This window comes from Pollicipes pollicipes, unplaced genomic scaffold (assembly GCF_011947565.3).
Source record: "Pollicipes pollicipes isolate AB1234 unplaced genomic scaffold, Ppol_2.1 Scaffold_3087;HRSCAF=3621_pilon_pilon_pilon, whole genome shotgun sequence".
Taxonomy (NCBI): Eukaryota; Metazoa; Arthropoda; class Thecostraca; order Pollicipedomorpha; family Pollicipedidae; genus Pollicipes; species Pollicipes pollicipes.
The window spans coordinates 6739955-6758616 of record NW_023596225.1 but is presented as its reverse complement, the minus strand read 5'-3'; the positions used below and the strand labels follow the sequence as shown (position 1 = coordinate 6758616).

The following is an 18662-nucleotide window of genomic DNA, read 5'->3' as shown; positions in this document are numbered from 1 at the left end:
ACAAACTCCGTCTTAACTCATTCAGCACTCATCCCTTAAGGGTTGAGTGCTGAGTGAGTGTGAGAGTGAGGGTGAGGGCTGAGGGCTAAGCTTAGCCCTCAGCCCTCCCCTCAGCCCTGTCTTCCTGTCGTTTCCTGCCCTGTGCTACCATCTTCCCCTTGCCCTGTGACATTATCTCCTGCCCTGTCCCATCTTGCTTGTCTTGTTTCCTGTCCTGCGCTCTTATACGCCATACATTTCCGCCCTGCCACAACTGCTGATCTGTTCTGGCCTGTTTTATACTGTTTGATTGCCTCCTGACCCCTCCCCGGTCCTGTTTTCTGCCCTGCCATACCATGCCCGGTAGAACCGGACCCCCTGTGGAGACTAGGGGGTCTGACGCAGTTTGCCAGTTTCGTTAGTGAACTGCACTGCCCCTGCCTTCCTCAAATCTTCCGCCTCTGGCCGTGTTAGAGCCCCAATCCCAGCCCATGCCCCAGCCTCAGTGCCAGTCGCAGTCCCGGTCCCAGTTGCAGTTCCCCAGCATACGTGACATACGCCACCTCCCTTGGATGTGACGCATGCCGCTGGAGCTGAAGGTTTTGTTCAAAATGAACTTGTCTTGTTTATGCTATGAAGCCCTGACTCGGCCCGATCCCCTTCCGTTTTACTTACATGTCCCCAGGACTCCAGGACCAGGACAGGGCAAGACCAGGACAGGACCAGGACAAGTCTCCAGTACCACCCATGTCACTTCTGTGCTCGACACATTTATGTATTTCCCTTCTTAGAGACGGTTCGCAGTAAATATTCTCGAGGATGTGTTGAAATGCGTTGACCCATACTTTACGGCGCAGAACCAGCGCAAGACACGCGCTGAAGAATGACGCGGAAGGTAAACTGATGCTAAAATGGCGAAATCATGCTCATTCTTCGATACTGTTGGCCAACCAAATACAGGGATACTACAAGAGCTATGGTTAATTGGTTATAGCTTAAACATAGAAGTCACTTGAATCTTTACGAACAAAATAAAAAATTGAGCAGCCAATCAGCTGATCACCATATAACATGATATTGTCAATAAGACCCATTTTTGATTCCTTTCGCCTAAACCCAACCAAATTTTTCTGCTCTATATGGCTGAGTAGAAAGAAAGCTAGACGCCATAACCACCCATTTTAATTATATAAACGGCAAAAATATCAGCATAGTTGATGCATCATGATTGCTCTATATTCTGACTGTTTTGATGTATTTTTCGGAATGTACTCATGACACATTTGTGATTTTATTCATCATAAGAAAGGAAAATAAGTTATCAAATCAGGGCGTTATGTGTCATACCAGCATTATGGTCGACTGAGGTACGCGAATTTTGCTGTAGTAAGTACGGTTACATTTGGTAACTAAATGTTACAGATTGTCATCCTGGGTTTGTTTTGGCCTTGAGCTCATTGGCTTGGCCTTGGGCCATACACACACAGGGCGCCGCAAATTGTGAACAAAGGTGGGTGCGTGGATTGCGGGTTTTCCCCGTTTGTGTCTCGCTGGAAAGCGAGGATGGCTTCATTTTAAACCTATGAGACTGAGATAGGGTCTAGTGCATGCATCAAACCACATCAGTTAGCCTCTGCAGACGTAACCACAGCAGTGAAATAAAAAGGTGCCGTAAATCGTTATGCAACGAAGCATGCGCTGGCCCATTGTGGCCAAACACCTGCATGAATCGTGTACCATAGTAAGATATCAGTTGTATTGTCCTGGTGCTTTGTTGCTCAGGCAAGGTGGATCTTAATGTATGTTGTTGCATTAACACAATGTTTCAGGCCTTGCATGGAAAGCAACACCTTTTAAAAATGTGTCCTCCCTTGGCTTTAACTGTGGTGAGAGCCCAGTCGGCAGGAAGTCTATGCACTGCACTGTATGCCTTTGCAACATCTGTGCTTGAAACATTGGATTTGCTCTCACCAAACTCAGGCCATCCCAAATTATGCTTATGTATCACTTTATTTTGTGTTAAAAATATTTCCTGGCCATTTGTGCATAAAACTACCCTTGAACATCATAGCTTAAGTCATTGGCTCTCTCTTCACTGAAATTGTTGGTGACCTTGCAACAAACTGGATGACATTGCTGCTATGCCTGGCATGTTTAGTGTGAGATATGTTGTTGCAGTCTAGGCAACAACCCCTGTTAAGTGCATTACACCACAATCATGTACATGCAGTATAAAGAAAAGGCACTCAATAAACATGGCATGCTTTTTGTTGCAAAAGCAAAGCTTTTTAAAATCTGCTGGACTATAAGGAGGATTTTCTTACCAAGTTTGGCCATGCCTGTATTACTAGCTGGATTCTTAAGTCCATAAAGAATATGATTAACTATGATATTTATCTGACACTTAATATCACTTAAGTATATCCTGGTAAGAACCAAGATTGAAATCCATGTTTCATTCAATTGTAAGTATAACATCAGAGGCATGATTAGGTTTAAACAGCCTGATAAAAAACATCCTAGGACACCAATCATTTGTGGACTAGTACCTGTTCCCTAAATCAGCAAGTGTAAAATAATATACATTTTTATCATTGTTTTTGTATAGAAGCCATCTGTTGTTATCCATGCTTCCCACTGGCCCATCTGCAAAATAAAGAGTCCACTGCACCCAAAGCCTGTAAAATGCTTTCATGTCATGATATGAATGTGCTAAACCCTAAGTGAGTTGTTTTACATGCAGTATATGTGTTCTGAGCTCAGAGGCATCTTCACCTGCTTAAAATTTTATCATTGTTATGTAAAAGGGCTTTTTTGTAATAGGTCATTGCTAGCCTGATTTTTTATTACAACATTGCAATTTATTGAAAACTGTGCTGTCAACACTCTGAAACCAGTGGTAGTCATGCACCAGGCTCAGGACATTGAGATTTACAGCTAACAGCACTCTGAAATTTATGGCTCAATTTTGCCACCCTGCTGTGAGACACTAGATTGTGTCATGTATTGCATTTTTGCAGTCTGGAGGGCATTTAGTTATGGTGTGGCAGGCTGGCCTGTTAGGCGGCCTCAGGCTGTCACCTGAACCACAGCTGCTCAAGCCCAGTGCTCAGCAGGCAAATCGGTCTGTGCACAGGCAAGGCCAGTACTGGAAGCACTGTTGGCATGACTATGTGGGTAGGAGGCTCTTTGCTGAACAGATGCTGGGGTGGGGGTCAAATTGCCTCCCCCCTGAAGGTTTTTCCAGAATGGTTTTTGAATGGCTCAGTGAAGCAGCAGCAAATTTTGTATAGCTGTAGACATTTGAATAGTGGATCATTTAGCATACAAAATTTAGGTGTACCTTGTAAGGTCACTGACCTATGGCAGATCAAAGTCAGGCCAGGGTTTCAGCAAAGGCAATGTCTAGGGAATCCTTCAATCTGATCTAATAATGGAGTGTTGGATGAAGCCATGCATCTCTGAGATGCTTGCTTAGGCAACACAACAGTTGAATGAGCAAATTGTATCAACCTAAGGTCAGGTATAAAAGTCACCAAGGTCAAGTGCAACCTGCTTTGTTACTCTAAGGCTTGCTGTATGGGATAGTTTTCAGTGCTCATTTCAAATTTATTGATAGCATAAACCACATATTACATCTTCCATGGACTTCTTGGAGGTCAGAATAGGTCATTGACCTAAAATGACCCAGGTCAACACTTTGTTTTAGGAACATACTACCTAGTGCAATCTTTGTTGCTTAGTCAAATGCAAAGCTCAAAGCAATCTTGCATAATTTTGGTCACCTTGACCCTAAAAAGGTCAATCAAGATCACTGACCTTGAATGATTATGTGACATTTTGCTTTGAATATCCAGGGTCTGGGAGCACTTTGAAGACCAACCTGGAACTTGACCTCATTTGGCCATTTTTGACCCAAAGGCCATGACCTAGGAACCTGAAACTGTGACCTAGGTGAGTTCACATACAGGTCAACACACCCTGCAAATTTGTTGTCTCTAGCTTTCTTAGTTCCCAAGATCTCAGGGGGAGTCAAATTGTCCCCCCCCCCCCCCCACCTGAGCAAAGGGTATCTAGCCCGGCCGCCTGGGTGCGTGCTAAATGCAGGTTCCAGTCCACAAAGTTTAATTTGTCACCAGCAGCAGTGCTGCACTCATTTTGGTCAGCCTGGCATAAGCAAGTTTAATGAGATTGAAAGAGCAACAGATCATCGAGTTGGTATGTGCTGCAATCTACTAAAACCTGCAGAGATGTTTTCAGCATCACATCCAGTATTGAATGACACCACTAGTACAGACCCAGCACAAGGCCCCCATCCCTATCTTACTGACCATGCCTTGGGGTGCTGTTGGGTGACAAAGGCAGTTTGCTAGCCGAGTGAGAGCATGAGGCACAACGCAGCTACTAAACAAATTGCTCATTCCAGTCAGCTGACTGTGTATCTGAAGGGTTGGTTTGACCTGCGCATAAGGGCGTGAGGCTATACAGGTCATGTGAGATTCCAGGTCAGAGTGGCCAGTGGATCAGTTGGCGTCACCCCAGGTGTGTCACCCCAGGTGAAGTAGGTTGCGTGATACGCTTGGTCGTAATACGACTGTGCTGATGAGAAGGGAGGAACAACACTCAGAATCCTATTCAAGGAAGATGGTTGTGCTGTTTCATTGACGTGTCTGGGAAAAGTAAGCATAGCAAAGAGTGTGGTTGTATTCTGTGATAATTTTGTCATGCTCTTTGCCCAGCCAAATATGCTTTTATGATTAATTTAAAAAAGAAAAGTTTTATGCTTGAATGACTAACTGCTGGCAGTTTTCTCTTGAAGGAAAAAGTTTCGTTCTCGCTTTTCGCTTTTGGTCAGACAGGACGGGAGAGGGATTTTTCTTATGGGAATTGCCTCCGAGTTCCAGATTGAGCCAGGGCCGGTTGTCAGAGCCGGCTTTATTTTGGTTATGCGGGCAGCATACCCGACAGGCGTGGGAACGAAGTTAGCTTCCCATTCGCTGTGTGCTTCGCGAAGTGGCAATTTTCCTCCAGTGGTTTCTGGTTTGGCATCAGGTTTGGGTAATTTTAATCTGTCGGCTGCTACATCTGCTTCGGCTTTATGCTATTTTCAAGAGCTGGTTTTGGGCATCAACTTCAAACAGTTTTTGAGCTATAGCCGACTTCGACTTCATGTGATCTTGAATTGCAAGCCTTGGCTTTATCATGTTTTAAAAAATATCTGTTGCGACTGTACTTTGTGAAAAGTAGACCTATTGTCGTTCCACCTCAGCATACTACATGACCTCCGTGGTTGCAATACTCGTGGCCACCTGATTACATTTTCCCACCTCGGACAGTTTTAGCTGACTCCAAAACGGTGTGGTTTGGCAAAGGAACGCTGCGCACCAGGTCGGCTTCAGCATCGGCCCTCGTGCTTTTTAAAGTGATCGGCTCGGTTTTGGCTTGACGCTTGCTAAGTCTGAAGCCGTTGACTTCGGTTTCGGGTTCGTTTGTGCAAATTTCAGAGTTGTCCCTCCTGATTAGGTTTCGTGTTTCGAAAATATGAAGCCAGTGACTTCAGCTTTGGCTTCACTGTTATATACGAAGCCACGCACTCCTGCTTCATGTCATTGTCTTGGCTTCGGGATCAGCTTGGAAACCAAAAGCCTGGCTCTTTCGCCATCCCCGATACCGGTCAGGGAGTGAGGCCCATACTTGGGAAGCACGTGAGCGGGTCCTCCGATATCGGTCTGGGGGTGAGACTCATACCCAGGAAGCACGTGAGCGGATCCTCCGATACCGGTCTGGGAGTGAGACTTATACCCAGGAAGCACGTGAGCGGATCCTCCGATACGGGTCTGGGAGTGAGACTCATACCTAGGAAGCACGTGAGCGCCCCCCCCCCCCCCCCCCTCCTCCCGATATCGGCCTGGGAGTGGGACTCGTATTCAGGAGGCACGTGAGCGGGTCCCCTAAATGTAGATGTCATTTTTTATTGTTTAGGAGATGGGGGAATTCCGGAAGACTGGGATTCTCGGCTGATAACTCTAGTGATCTCAGAATCCATTCTTGGGTTTTACGCGGGTGTCTGATGCTCGGTGCCCCTAGATTTCGAGTCTGGCTTTTCCAGCAGGACCAAGCGGCTAAGTAGATATCAGAACAACGCAGCGAAGCACTTAAGAGGGAAAGTGACTGAACAAAACGTGGTGCGATTGTTCTTGCGATTGTTTTGTTTGGCAAAGCGCTGCAAATACTAAGACCGCCATGTAATTCAACCTCATCCCATCGCACTGCGCGTGACGAATATATATTCCAACGAATCACGCTCAAGAGCGTGGCCGCCGCGGCCAGGGCGGGCCGACAGTTGGAAAAATGCGGTGGCCAAACCCATTTTTACTACATCTGACTTCGGCGCATCGCCTCGGGGCTAATGTTAAACTTGCATATTTAGTGGACTTCCAATAAAGGACCATGGACTTCCTGCCCCCCCCCCCCCCCCCCCCCCCCCCTGTTGTGACGTTTATGACCGTGACACGGCATGGATCCGGTCAGTAAAGGGCACCTCTCGCCGCTCTGTGTTGTAGCCGATTAGCTGGTTAGCTGGCGCTTGAAACGAAATTGAATATATCCCGAAATGAATGCTTTCTGTCCCAGAAACTAGATCGTGTTTGCTTGTTAGATCCTTATAGTAGTATGATGACGATTATCCCCATGTGCGACGTGATCGTTATGTCTGTTCTTAACTCCAGATGCAGGTCGAGACTTCCCTTACCTCATTGGAATTTACCTGCTTGCTGAATGGAAAACCGACCACCGGAACCGCGAGATGATGCAGAAAGGGGCATGATATTAAATCATGACGGTGGGACGCGAGCTACTACTTTGCGCGTCTGTGCGTCCCGACTGACTTGTTTTCCCCTCCTTTCACAGAGTTGTCATGCGCGGAATAAATTCAGAGTGACTGTTCACGGATCGGCGTGAGCCAAGAGGCCACCATGCCTCTGGAGACCAACTACCGGCCGCTGGAGAGCGAGGCCTACCAGGGCCCGCCCAGCAGCACCTTCCCCAAGCGGCCGGCACACGTCATCCACGTGCCCGACCAGAACCAAGGTCAGTCTCATCCCCGACCGGAACCAAGGTCGGTCTCATCCCCGACCAGAATGAAGTCAGTCTCGCCTCCCTGACCACAGCCAAGATCAGTCTCACGTGCCAAACCAGAACCAAGGCCAGTCTCACGTGCCCGACCAGAACCAAGGTCAGTCTCATCCCCGACCAGAACCAAGGCCAGTCTCATCCCCGACTAGAACCAAGGTCAGTCTCGCCTCCCTGACCACAGCCAAGATCAGTCTCACGTGCCAAACCAGAACCAAGGTCAGTCTCACGTCTCCGACCAGAACCAAGGTCAGTCTCACGTCTCCTACTAGAACCAAGGCCAGCATCACGTCCTGATCAGAACCAATGTCATTCATATGAGTCTGACTGGAACCGAGATCACTGTCACGTGCCCAACCAGAACCAAGGTCAGTCTTCCATACCCGACCAAAGGCAAAGTCACTGTTCTGTGCCCGAATAGATGCCGCTCTCACTTCTTGGTCACGCTATCCAAGTCATTATCCGATGCCAACGGTCTTGCGCGTCCCCTGCGTGGACCAGAGCTGGATCTGAGCCACACACCGGACCGGCGCCGCAGTCCGCCCCGCGAGTCGGACCGGCACTCGCGTGGGCGTGACCGCCACGCGGCGGAGGCCGGCGGGTCAGCTCTGGCTGGGTGCCGGCCGGCCGGCGGCGGCTCCGGGAGAAAGCTAGCCTGCGATGCTGATCAGCGACGGCCGTGCCGGCCCCGATGCGATGCGGCCACTTCCGTATGCAAATGCGAGCATCGTTTTGCAGGGTGCCGTTTGATAGTGCCATTGCTGTACGGAAGGCCGTTTCAGCCGTGAGGTTTGCTGGATAGGATTTTAAAACCGTGCGATGGCAAGACATGCCGTATTTTTTAGACGCCAAGTTTTTCTTTCACTTACTATCATTATGTAAAGAACCTAAATTGGCAAAATAGTAAACCTAAACCTGACTGACCCTGCGGTAGATTTTGGGAAGCCCATTGGGGGGAATTCACACATTTTTGTACACAGAAAATCAGGTTGAAGTAAAACGGTGAAGACATTTATAACAATGAAAGTGATAATCTAATGCATTTCGTTAGGAACACATTTAGCACTCAGCAGTGATATGTTTTGGAATTAAGCATGCTTATGCAGATGGCTTCAACGTATGCGAAGTATGAATTTGGCACATGATGTGTCGAGTTGTACTATTTCGTTAAATCTTAAGCTTGTAGAAGAAAGGCCCATAATTTCTTTGAAACATTTCTTCAGAACGGTTCGTCGGTAAATTTTGTGGTGTGCCAAGGAAACAAACAGCCCCTTTGCACAAGCCGGTCTCTTCTGTGCCTAATAGCAAGAGTAAAGTAGAAAACCGTGTGCTCCGCTATCCTGATCAAATTTAGCGTTGTTGAAAGACCTTTTTGCCGTTTGATGCGTGCTCAATGAAAAATCTGGCTTCGAATCAGTGTTCACTTCTGTATTATTTGTGATTGTTGTGCCGCCGCGTGCTGTTCATATGATCTGAAGGCTAGTGAGAGACGAGCTGCTGCCTCGCCGCTGCCCGTGACGCCTGGCCATGCCCGGGTCGCGCCGCTCCGGCGCCAGCTCGCGCCGCTCCAGCGACAGCTCGCGCCGCTTCGGCGACAGCTCGCGCCGCTCCGGCGACAGCTCGCGCTCGTTCGCGAGCTCGCGCTCGGTGGTGACGGCCAGCGAGGGCTGCAGCGCGCCGCCGGCCCGGCTGCGGCGCGAGGTCACCTTCACCAGCGTGGTCAGCTCGGGCGGCGACTCGGAGACGCCGCTCTCCAGCTCGCCGGCCGGCTCTCGGGCCGGCTCTGTGGCCCGGTCGGCGGCCGGCGCGCTTCGCCCCCGGCGCCGATTTGCCTCGCTCTTGCCGACAGCGCGCTGGAACCACATCGACGACCTGGACACGTTCTTCACGCGCGTCTACCAGTACCACCAGCAGCACGGCTTCCTCTGTATGATGACGCGTCAGTGCCTGGAGCTGTTCCAGTTCTTCTTCGTCGTGACGTTCTCGCTGTTTCTCGTCACGTGCGTCGACTACGACCTGCTGTTCAAGTGAGTTGCCAACCAGACGGGCGGCGCCGGCTACTGGCGGATGTCATCGGTCTGAGTACGTAGTAGTGGACTTGCTTATTCCCAAACGGCCATCGCATTCTGTTCAAACGCTGATAGTATACGCAATTCGATAAGGTCATACACGAAGAGATGTCGATAAGATCCAAGAGGATGGTCTGATTTGCTCTCTGATGTGACAGAAGCTGCCCGATGTTAGCTGCATGACGCTGTTGACTTGGACAAGGTGCTTTTTTTCCCGAATAATGAAATTTGACAGAGCTTACGATAAATTGCGAACGGTAAAGCACCACATGCAGTTGAATTTTGCCTGAGACGAGGTTATCAACTAAATGGCGTCACATTATTTACGTGATGGTTTCTTGGTACGTCTGGAGTCGAACCATCATTTATTGATCTTTATAATACGTGACCTGGGCAGCTCTAATACCACATCAGACGCGCATCTGCTTTCTTCTTCTTCGATTAAATGACGATTCCTCGGCCCATTATAAGTAGGTGCCAGTAGTTGTCCACCTGTCTACTTCACGTCCGCCGCCGTTCTCGGCCATTGCCGCGCTCGTGTCTCCCTTTTCGTGAGCCACGTTCCACCCCTCTCAACCCGTCCTTATCCCCTGTCCCCGTTGCCCCCGTCCCCCTTGTCTGTGCCGTGCTGACCGCGGCGCCGCCGGCCGGGCAGTCGGAGCGGTAACCGGGCCAAGACGACGCTGCTAGACGTGCTGCTGCCGGCCGGCCAGTGCATGGCACGGCCGCCCGCTCTCGTGGTCGTCTGCCTGCTGGTGGCGGCGCTCTTCTGGCTCCTGCGGCTCATCAAGGTCTGCTACAACTTCCTCCAGTTCTGGGAGATCAAGGTCTTCTTCAACGTGGCTCTCGGCATCAGCGATGTGAGTGACGGAGAAGGAGGGCGGGAGGCTGGATGACGGCGGCGTTGAAGGGAAGGGGCGCGTGACTGGTCTGTCGACACTGTAACTGTCTCCCAGCATGTTTTGCCGCGTTGTTATACTGGCATTTTGCTGTAAAAGGACGATGCCGTGCGCTGTTTTGACATGGTGACATTTCGTTTGACGTGGCGACATTTTATCCTAACAGTTCCTGGGACGTCATGGCATATCGTGCTTTGGGCGTTCCTGGTGGTTCATCTGTCCGGCTGATGGTAATTTCCCTGAACCAATCACAAATCAGCGCTGATCCGTGACGCCCGCCCGCGCGGGTCATCTGGCGATGTTCTGTGTCGCTCTCTAAACGCCCCTCCCCGCCGCGTGGGGTCGAGCGTCGGCGACCGACGCCCCTGGCCGCCTCCGCAGGCTGAGCTGGACAACCGCACCTGGTACGAGGTACAGCAGCGGCTGCGGGACGTCCAGCAGGAGCAGCAGATGTGCATCCACAAGTCAGACCTCACCGAGCTCGACATCTACAACCGCATTCTGCGCTTCAAGAACTACATGGTGGCTATGGTGAACAAGCAGGTGAGCAGCCTGGTCGGGCGCTGGGCCGCTGTGGTTGTGCCCACTTGGGCGCTGCATGAACTACACAGCAGTCAATGCGCCCTAAAACCTCAAATCATTATCATCATCATCAGCCTGGTCGGCTGCGGCCGTCGGTGTCGCCTGGCCTCCGCAGCGGTGTCGAGAGGAGTTGGCCCGGGGGGGGGGGGGGGTCGGCGCCGCCTGACCGCGGCGGTGTTGAGAGAAGATGACCCGAGGGGGGGGGGGGACAGGCGCCGCCTGACCGCGGCGGTGTTGAGAGAAGATGACCCGAGGGGGGGGGGGGACAGGCGCCGCCTGACCGCGGCGGTGTTGAGAGAAGATGACCCGAGGGGGGGGGGACAGGCGCCGCCTGACCTCGGCGGTGTTGAGAGAAGATGACCCGAGGGGGGACAGGCGCCGCTTGACCTCCGCGGCGGTGTTGAGAGAAGATGACCCGAGGGGGGACAGGCGCCGCTTGACCTCCGCGGCGGTGTTGAGAGAAGATGACCCGAGGGGGGACAGGCGCCGCTTGACCTCCGCGGCGGTGTTGAGAGAAGATGACCCGAAGGGGGACAGGCGCCGCTTGACCTCCTCGGCGGTGTTGAGAGAAGATGACCCGGGGGGGGGGGGGGGACAGGCGCCGCTTGACTTCCGCGGCGGTGTTGAGAGAAGATGACCCGAGGGGGGACAGGCGCCGCTTGACCTCCGCGGCGGTATTGAGAGAAGATGACCCGGGGGGGGGGACAGGCGCCGCTTGACCCCCGCGGCGGTGTTGAGAGGTGACCGGGGGAAGGGGGAGGGGGGGGGGGGAAATCGGTGCCGCCTGACCTCCGCGGAGGTGCCAAGAGGAGGTGGCCCGGGGGTACTGGTGGAGCTGGCGCCGGGGGCTCGGCGGGATGGCGGGGTGTGCAGCTGCCGGGGCTGGCGGTGCATAGTTGCGGCATGGCACGTTACGTAGATATCGAGATAGGGGCGCGGAAACTAGGGGGGGGGGGGGTCAGATGGCTGAGCCCTTCCCCAACTTCGTTGAGCGCCTCCTTGATAGTTTAACATTGGCTATAACGGCACTGACCTGAAAGAAGGAAGTAAAAATGGCCATGTGCCCGTACCTTGGAAGAATGTTCGTTGCCCCGTTTACGGTGCGTCGCGTCCTCTGATTACGAGGGGTCCTGGGCGTGTAGTTTAAATGTAGCGGAGTGGTGGGTCTCGGTCTACGGCGCCGTTGTGTATTACGCCGTTTTGTTGCTGCGCGCGATTTTCTGAAGGTGACGTCATTAGAAATCACCCTCCCGCACGACGGTGACTTTTTCTACTGTCACGTGCGTAGTTACAGCTGCCAGGTGAGCTGTGAGTCTCGGGGAGCCGCTGTAACGTCAATGGTCGCTATCCGGGTATCGCCCCGTTCAAAGTCCAGGGCAGCCGTGTTTGTAATGATAAGACGGTGTGTGTGTGGGACTGTGGCGTTGTGTACCGAGATAAAGGGGTAGGGGGGGGGGGGGGAGAGGTGGGAGGGAAAAGTGACGTTGCATCAGCAGTGCTGCGTTTTAAAAAGAGGCAGTGCATATCTTTACAGGAAGAATCTTTTCTTTATCTGCATGTGAAGAACGTCAGAAACGTTCACATTTGCGTATTCAGCTCAAATGTAATGTTCTAGCTCCTAAACGCTCTACACCAAACGTGACGTTTTTACCTGGACGTAACACTATTGTCTGAAAAGCTGGCACGTGTAAAATATACGTGTGCACGCCTCTCCCATATCACCCACGCTGAATTGAAGGGTTGAAGCGAGCAGCTGGCGAACGTTTGGGAAAACGACAACTATCACATCATCCAGGAGGGTGCCGAGTTTTCACATGTTTAGCTGGGCATTGTTTTCTTGAACCGAATTCCTGTAGAGTGTTCATAATGGGATTACGGGCGGTCGCATAGGTGTTGTTTGGCTATGCCAATTTAGCCACGGCGCATTATTGGCACCGTAAGACGCATGCACGCGGGCGTTTGGGTGCTGATGGCGCCTGACGCAGCAGCTAAGGCAGATGTGGCTGTGCCCAGCTGCTGCTGCGGATGTGGCCGTGCCCAGCAGCCGAAGCGGATGTGGCTGTGTCCAGGAGCTGAGGCGGATGTGCCTGTGCCAAGCAGCTGTTGCGTTCCGTTCACGACTGTCCCCGACTGCAGTCACGTGATTGTCCGGCACTCTGGTCCCCAGATGCTGCCATTGCGGTTCAACGTGCCCTGCCTGGGTGAAGTGGTGTACCTCAGCAAGGGGCTCAAGTACAACCTGGAGCTGTTGCTATTCTGTGAGTAGGCGTGCGGTACGTCCCCCTGTTGGCGGGGGGAGGGGGGGGGGGGGCTGTGGAGTGTGCCTCCAGAGGTCTCCGTTACGGACAGTGCGGCGAGGGTCCGGCGTCTTTCAGTCCATTTCTAGTTATTAGAGGGTTAATCGTGCTACCGTGCTTTTGGTGAACGATAAAATAATGGATATGCATGCGATTGGAAGGCTTCCGTCGGGCAATACGAGATCGTGCTTGAAAAAACTGACCAGAAAAGGGCAGAGCAGGCAGAACTTTGTCCCGTAACGCTTCTCACTTAACACAAAATAACCAAAAAGCGGTTGAACGCGTCGGTTACGTGGCAGGGGGTCATTTTTTTTCTCCGGTTATGACCAATTTACCCTTCTCCTTATGTCCCATGTGGTTTGCTGAACACGATCTGCGCGACTGCCCTGCATTTTCGTAAGTGGTGTATTCTCGTTTGTTAGTTTTGACCGCCGCTACTTGACCTTTTATCTCATAATAATGTGTGGTTTTGTGCGTCTTGGAGAGAGAGAAAGAGAGAGAGAGAGAGAGAGAGAGAGAGAGAGAGAGAGAGAGAGAGGAGAGAGAGAGAGAGAGAGAGAGAGAGAGAGAGAGAGAGAGAGAGAGAGAGAGAGAGAGAGAGAGAGAGAGATAGAGCGAGAGAGAGAGAGAAGAGAGAGAGAGAGAGAGAGAGGAGAAGAGAGAAGAGGATAGAGCTAGAGAAGAGAGAGGAGAGAGAGAGAGAGAGGAGAGAGAGAGAGAGGAGAAGAGGGAGATCCCTCGCTCGCCTAGAGAGGAGGAGAGAGAGAGAGAGAGAGGAGAGAGAGAGAGAGAGAGAGGAGAGAGCGAGAGAGAGAGGAGAGAGAGAAGCAAGATCAGTAAGTGGCGAGAGGGAGAGGGCGCGAGAGCGGAGGATAGGAGAGATAGAGGGGAGGCGAGATCTGGGAGAGGGAGAGAGGGAGAGGGAGAGGGGAGGAGAGAGGGAGGCGAGAGAGAGAGAGAGAGAGAGAGAGAGAGAGAGAGAGAGAGTTTTATGGAACACTATTGAATCATACGTTCATGGGCGGCGTATACAAAAAGGAAGCCGCCAAATTATGTGATCGACAAGGCCTGCAAAGTTCCTACCCATCGCCCACCAGCATCACCACGTGACTATAGCCGATCGCCGAGCGTGTCCGCCCCCGGGGGTGTGACCCCATGTAACCCGGCCGCAGGGGGCCCGGGGTCGCCGTTTGAGAACAACTGGCACCTGAAGGCCGATTACAAGCGCGTGGAGAAACGGCGCGCGCTGGCCGATGAGCTGTCACGGCGCGTACTCTGGGTGGGTGTCATCAACCTGCTGCTCTGCCCGGTCATCATGCTCTGGCAGGTTCTCTACTGCTTCTACAACTACGCCGAGGTGAGCTGGCAGTCGCCGCTCGGCTCGGCCGCTGCATTGCCCCAGTACGTGTTGCGGAGCGACGTGGGTCCGTGGGCCTGGCCGTTGGGGGGGGGGGGGGGGGGGGCATTATCGTAAGTCTTGTGCAGATCGGCTGATGTGCACGGAAGTACCCGATGCCTGGTCGAGTAATTTTCGAACCAGCCGTTTTGTTGGTTTTGCGTATTGTCCGTATGCATTGCAGTTTTCCGTATGTTCAAGACATATCGGACGTATGATATTAAGTGAAATGTTAACCATCATAATGTGCCGTTGCTTTTTATTTAGTTAAGGCGAGGATGTCCTTTATTTTACATAAATCCGTATTTATTGGGGGTTGGTTTAGTTAATCACGATCACTCTCAGAGCTCTTTTTGACCTTCGTCTCTGGTTGTGCAGCTAATCAAGCGCGAGCCTGGATCTCTGGGGATGCGGCGCTGGTCGTTGTACGGCCGCTTCTTCTTACGCCACTTCAACGAACTGGACCACGAACTCAACGCCCGGCTCAACATGGGCTACAAGGCGTCTAACAAGTATCTCAACTCGTTCACCACGCCGTTCACCGAGATCATCGCCCAGTGAGTGGATGGCGCGCCGGCGGCCGGCTCCAGCCGCGGTCAGCGCCGGCACCGGCGGCGGTCGGCCCCGCTTAGCCGCCGCGGTGCGTCACGCACCTGCGCTCTCAGTGGCGAAATCGCTCCCGCGTGCTGCGCGTCGGCCGCGCCGCGCCGCGCGCGGGGCACGCGTCGTAACCGTGTGCCGGCCGTGGCGGCGGCCGCTCTGACGTTGTGCCGGCCGTGCCGCCTCCAGGAACGTGATGTTCGTCTCGGGCGCGCTGCTGGCCGTCCTGCTCGGCCTCACCATCTACGACGAGGACGTGCTGACGGTGGAGCACGTGCTGACGCTGATGACGGTGCTCGGAGGCCTGGTGGCTGTCTGCAGGTAAGTCAGCCGTGCGGGGCCCGTCCGAGATCTGGGGCACCTGGGCGCGTCTGCACTGCAGTGCCCGGCGCTCCGGCCAGTGGCGCGCAGCTGACAGGAGAAGGAAGCAGTGGTGTGGTATGTGCGGGCTTTGGCTGACTGGGATTTGCGCTTCGTTTTACCTACCGTGAAGCTGTGTCGACAGGCATGCTTAGGTCGGCGGATGCGACGCGGTTCGCATAGCCCGCTGAAGCCGCATCCTCGACCCGTCTTGTTGTTGCCGTTGTGTTCGGCGGTAACGTTCGGCGTAACCTCCCTATCACCGCTAGGGTGTTCATCGCCGACGAGAACCTGGTGTTCGCGCCCGAGCAGCTGATGGCGGCCGTCCTGGCGCACGTGCACTATGTGCCGGATCACTGGCGCGGCGCGGCGCACACCGCCCAGGTCATGCACGAGTTCAGCCAGCTGTTCCAGCTGAAGGCCGTGAGTCGGAGGGGGGGGGGGGGGGGGGGGCGCCGCGGCTCGAGGACGACGCTAATCGTCTTACGTTCTCATTTCCTGCTGCGGCCGGGCTCGACGCCATGTGTTGTGAAAGTATGCATCGATCGTCGACCCTCAGGGCGAACTTGGCATGATTGATTGGAACGGATCTAGAACGTAGGCATTTCTCTTGTTTTGCTCCGTATCTGTGTATGCATCTTTAGTTATGCATAGGGAAGATACGTCGAGATTCGGAGGACACCATTTACAATTCGCCCGAGGCGTTCACCGCGTTGTGAGTTGTGTGTGTTAACAACGCGAGCACGGGCGGTGGAGAGGGGCCTGGCCGCGGACAGCTGTGACCGGAGCCGTGTCTCTGGGCTCGCACCGGGCTGGGTTCTGTTCCCGCCTGTCGCCTGCCTCCCGGGGCGACGCTCCCTACCGCGATGACGGGCCGCTGAACTTGCCGCCCGCCGCCGACAGTACTTCCTGCTGGAGGAGCTGCTGTCGCCCATGGTTACACCCATCATCCTCTGTTTCGGACTACGGCCGCGCTCGCTCGACGTCGTCGACTTCTTCCGCAACTTCACCGTTGATGTGGTGGGGGTAAGCGGAAGTTCCCTATAAAGTTTGACGCGTCGTCTTGATGTTTGATGCGCATTGGCGTGTTCAGTGCCTTAAATGATCCCCGTGCCCCGGCGGCGGTCCGGTCGTTGTTTACCCCTCGGACCGCCATGAGTGAGCGCATCGCGAGGTCGGCGGTGACCAGCGTTTTGGAGCTGCCCGCTGCTCGGCTGTCTTTTTCGGCTAGGACGTTTCATATCGTGCGGCCTCGTCCTGGAACTACCCGCCAGTCAGCCCCCATGACCACCGCAGCTGTGCTGCGCTCATATCTTAACTAAGATGAAGAAGAGTTTTGTTAGACTTTTTGGGTCTTTCCCAAGCTCTTGACGTGTTCTCATCATTGCCGCGTCTTCGTTTTTATCGTGCCCACTGACTCGAATGAAACATTGGATCTTTCGTTACCGCCGTCTTCTGTAGCCGGATCTCCCAGGCAGCCGGGCTGGTGCGGCTGTGTCGTACCTTGCTCTGCCGGGCTCAACCAGCCTGACGTGACTGGGCGAACCGACGACGGCAGCTGACCGTTTGGCCGTGTCCGGCAGGTGGGGGACGTCTGCCCGTTCGCTCAGATCTCGGCGAACCCACGACGGCAGCTGACCCTCTGCCCGTGTCCGGCAGGTGGGGGACGTCTGCTCGTTCGCTCAGATGGACGTGCGCCGCCATGGCCACCCTGCGTGGCGGCCGGCCGTGGAGAGTGGCTCCGTCTGGGAGCCGGAGCCGGAGCCGGAGCCAGAGCCGGAGCCGGGGACAGCCGGTGAGGCGGCGCGCGCCGACCATGGCAAGACCGAGCTGTCGCTGGTGCACTTCGCCATCACCAACCCCGGTTGGCGGCCGCCGCTCGGCTCCGACGCCTACATCTCGACGCTGAGGTGAGCCGGCGGCGACGGCGGACGCGGCCGACCTGCCGAACAGCCCCGCCGGCCTGTCGATGCATAGGCTGTTTCTCGGATCCTTCGTGAATGACGGCTTTGGCTGGAGTCCGTATCCTTCTACGTGTCACGGACTGATAGAACGCATCAACGAGAATGACGACAAAAACGGTGACACTAGCGTCCCGGTGGGAGCCGTGATGATCGCTGCTGACGTTACCTGACAGCGCTGGGAGGCGCAGTGGGCTGTCAGGTGCGCTTGTCGCAGCAGGGTGGGGCTGCGACAACACGGCGGTATTGTAAACAGCGGCGGGTTATGGTGACAGCCGCCGGATGACACGTGCCAGGGGTCAGTCAGTGAGGAACGCGCGGCACGGTGTTATGACCGTATTAAAGGTTTGGTGTTGATTTTGGGCCGGTGTGTATTGACAATGTACAGCGCCAGCTTGTTTTTGACGTATTCGGCCCACCTGAGGGCTGGACGCCAGCTGGACCCAGCTCCCCTTCCGACCGCTGTCAGTTGGTGAGTTCCGAGACTTCCACCGTCGCTGAGCCGTCGCCATGACGTCACAGCCCCCCTCCCCTCTCGGCAGGGCTCAGGGCGCGCGTGAGGCGGCCAACATGGCGCCGGGTATGCCGGCCGTGCTGGAGGAGAACGCGCTCTTCTCGTCGCTGCAGGCGCTGGGCAGCGTGGGCCAGCAGTTTACGCCGCTGCTGGCCGGGCTGGGCGACAGTTCGCTGGGCGCTGGTGTCGGCGGCGGCGGCTCGCTGCTGGCCAGGTACGCGTTGCGGCCAGTGGCGAAGGCACGTGGCGTGTGGGCTGTGCTGTCGGGCTTCCATCTAGTGTCGGCCAAGCAAAGCCCCGTGCTGACTGGCACGAACAGCAGGAACATCTTGCACGACAGAATAGTGCCCGTCATCGAACGTCACCGAACCAACGTCATCGAACCAAGTTAAAATGTCATTGAACCAAGTTAAAAGCTTGCTTGCTTGCTTCGTTTCCCAGCGTCTTCAGTCTGACACTAGCGAGAAGCGAGCCTGCTGCCTACATGAAACAATGCATAAAGTCACTGGCAATCCACGAGACCACCTACTGTGCCACTTGTCGTTAAAACTAACAGCGCATCGATGTAGAATTTTGCTGCTAGCTTTTACTGAATTTTCTAAGACGAAATGTTAGAACAAGCAGTGATCTCCTCTACGCCTCTGCACCACTGTGTTTGTGGCGGTTGTCATTTGCACACATTAACCAGTACTAAGGCATTATCACTTCAGTTCAAGTGGATGTTTCCAGACGTTGACCTTTATACCAGCTAGCCTTGTGCTCAGTGTAGAAGCTGTATACCGTGCCGCAGCAGCCGCCGTTGCCGGGTACTTGACGGCACGCGCGTGCCGGCAGCGTGCACGAGGGCCTGGCGCAGCGGCCGGCCCTGCAGGCG

The 18662-nt window shown here is 54.0% G+C and overlaps 1 protein-coding gene across 2 annotated transcripts; it reads left to right on the top strand.

The window, feature by feature from the left end:
* The first annotated feature begins 1404 nt into the window (after positions 1-1404).
* Atg9 (autophagy-related protein 9) lies at positions 1405-18532 on the top strand. 2 transcript variants are annotated; one of them, XM_037212224.1, is made up of 13 exons: positions 1405-1489; positions 6889-7068; positions 8960-9137; positions 9835-10039; positions 10460-10621; positions 12828-12918; positions 14130-14314; positions 14732-14910; positions 15143-15274; positions 15583-15736; positions 16217-16339; positions 16973-17223; positions 17817-18531. In XM_037212224.1, exons 2-13 carry the CDS (start codon positions 6954-6956, stop codon positions 18178-18180), a joined length of 2139 nt encoding a protein of 712 aa, XP_037068119.1. In that variant the 5' UTR covers positions 1405-1489; positions 6889-6953; the 3' UTR covers positions 18181-18531. The 2 variants fall into 2 exon arrangements, with proteins under 2 accessions (XP_037068119.1, XP_037068121.1); XM_037212226.1 differs by lacking the exon at positions 1405-1489 and adding an exon at positions 1511-1645 and having other exon boundaries at positions 17817-18532.
* The last annotated feature ends 130 nt before the right edge of the window (positions 18533-18662 follow it).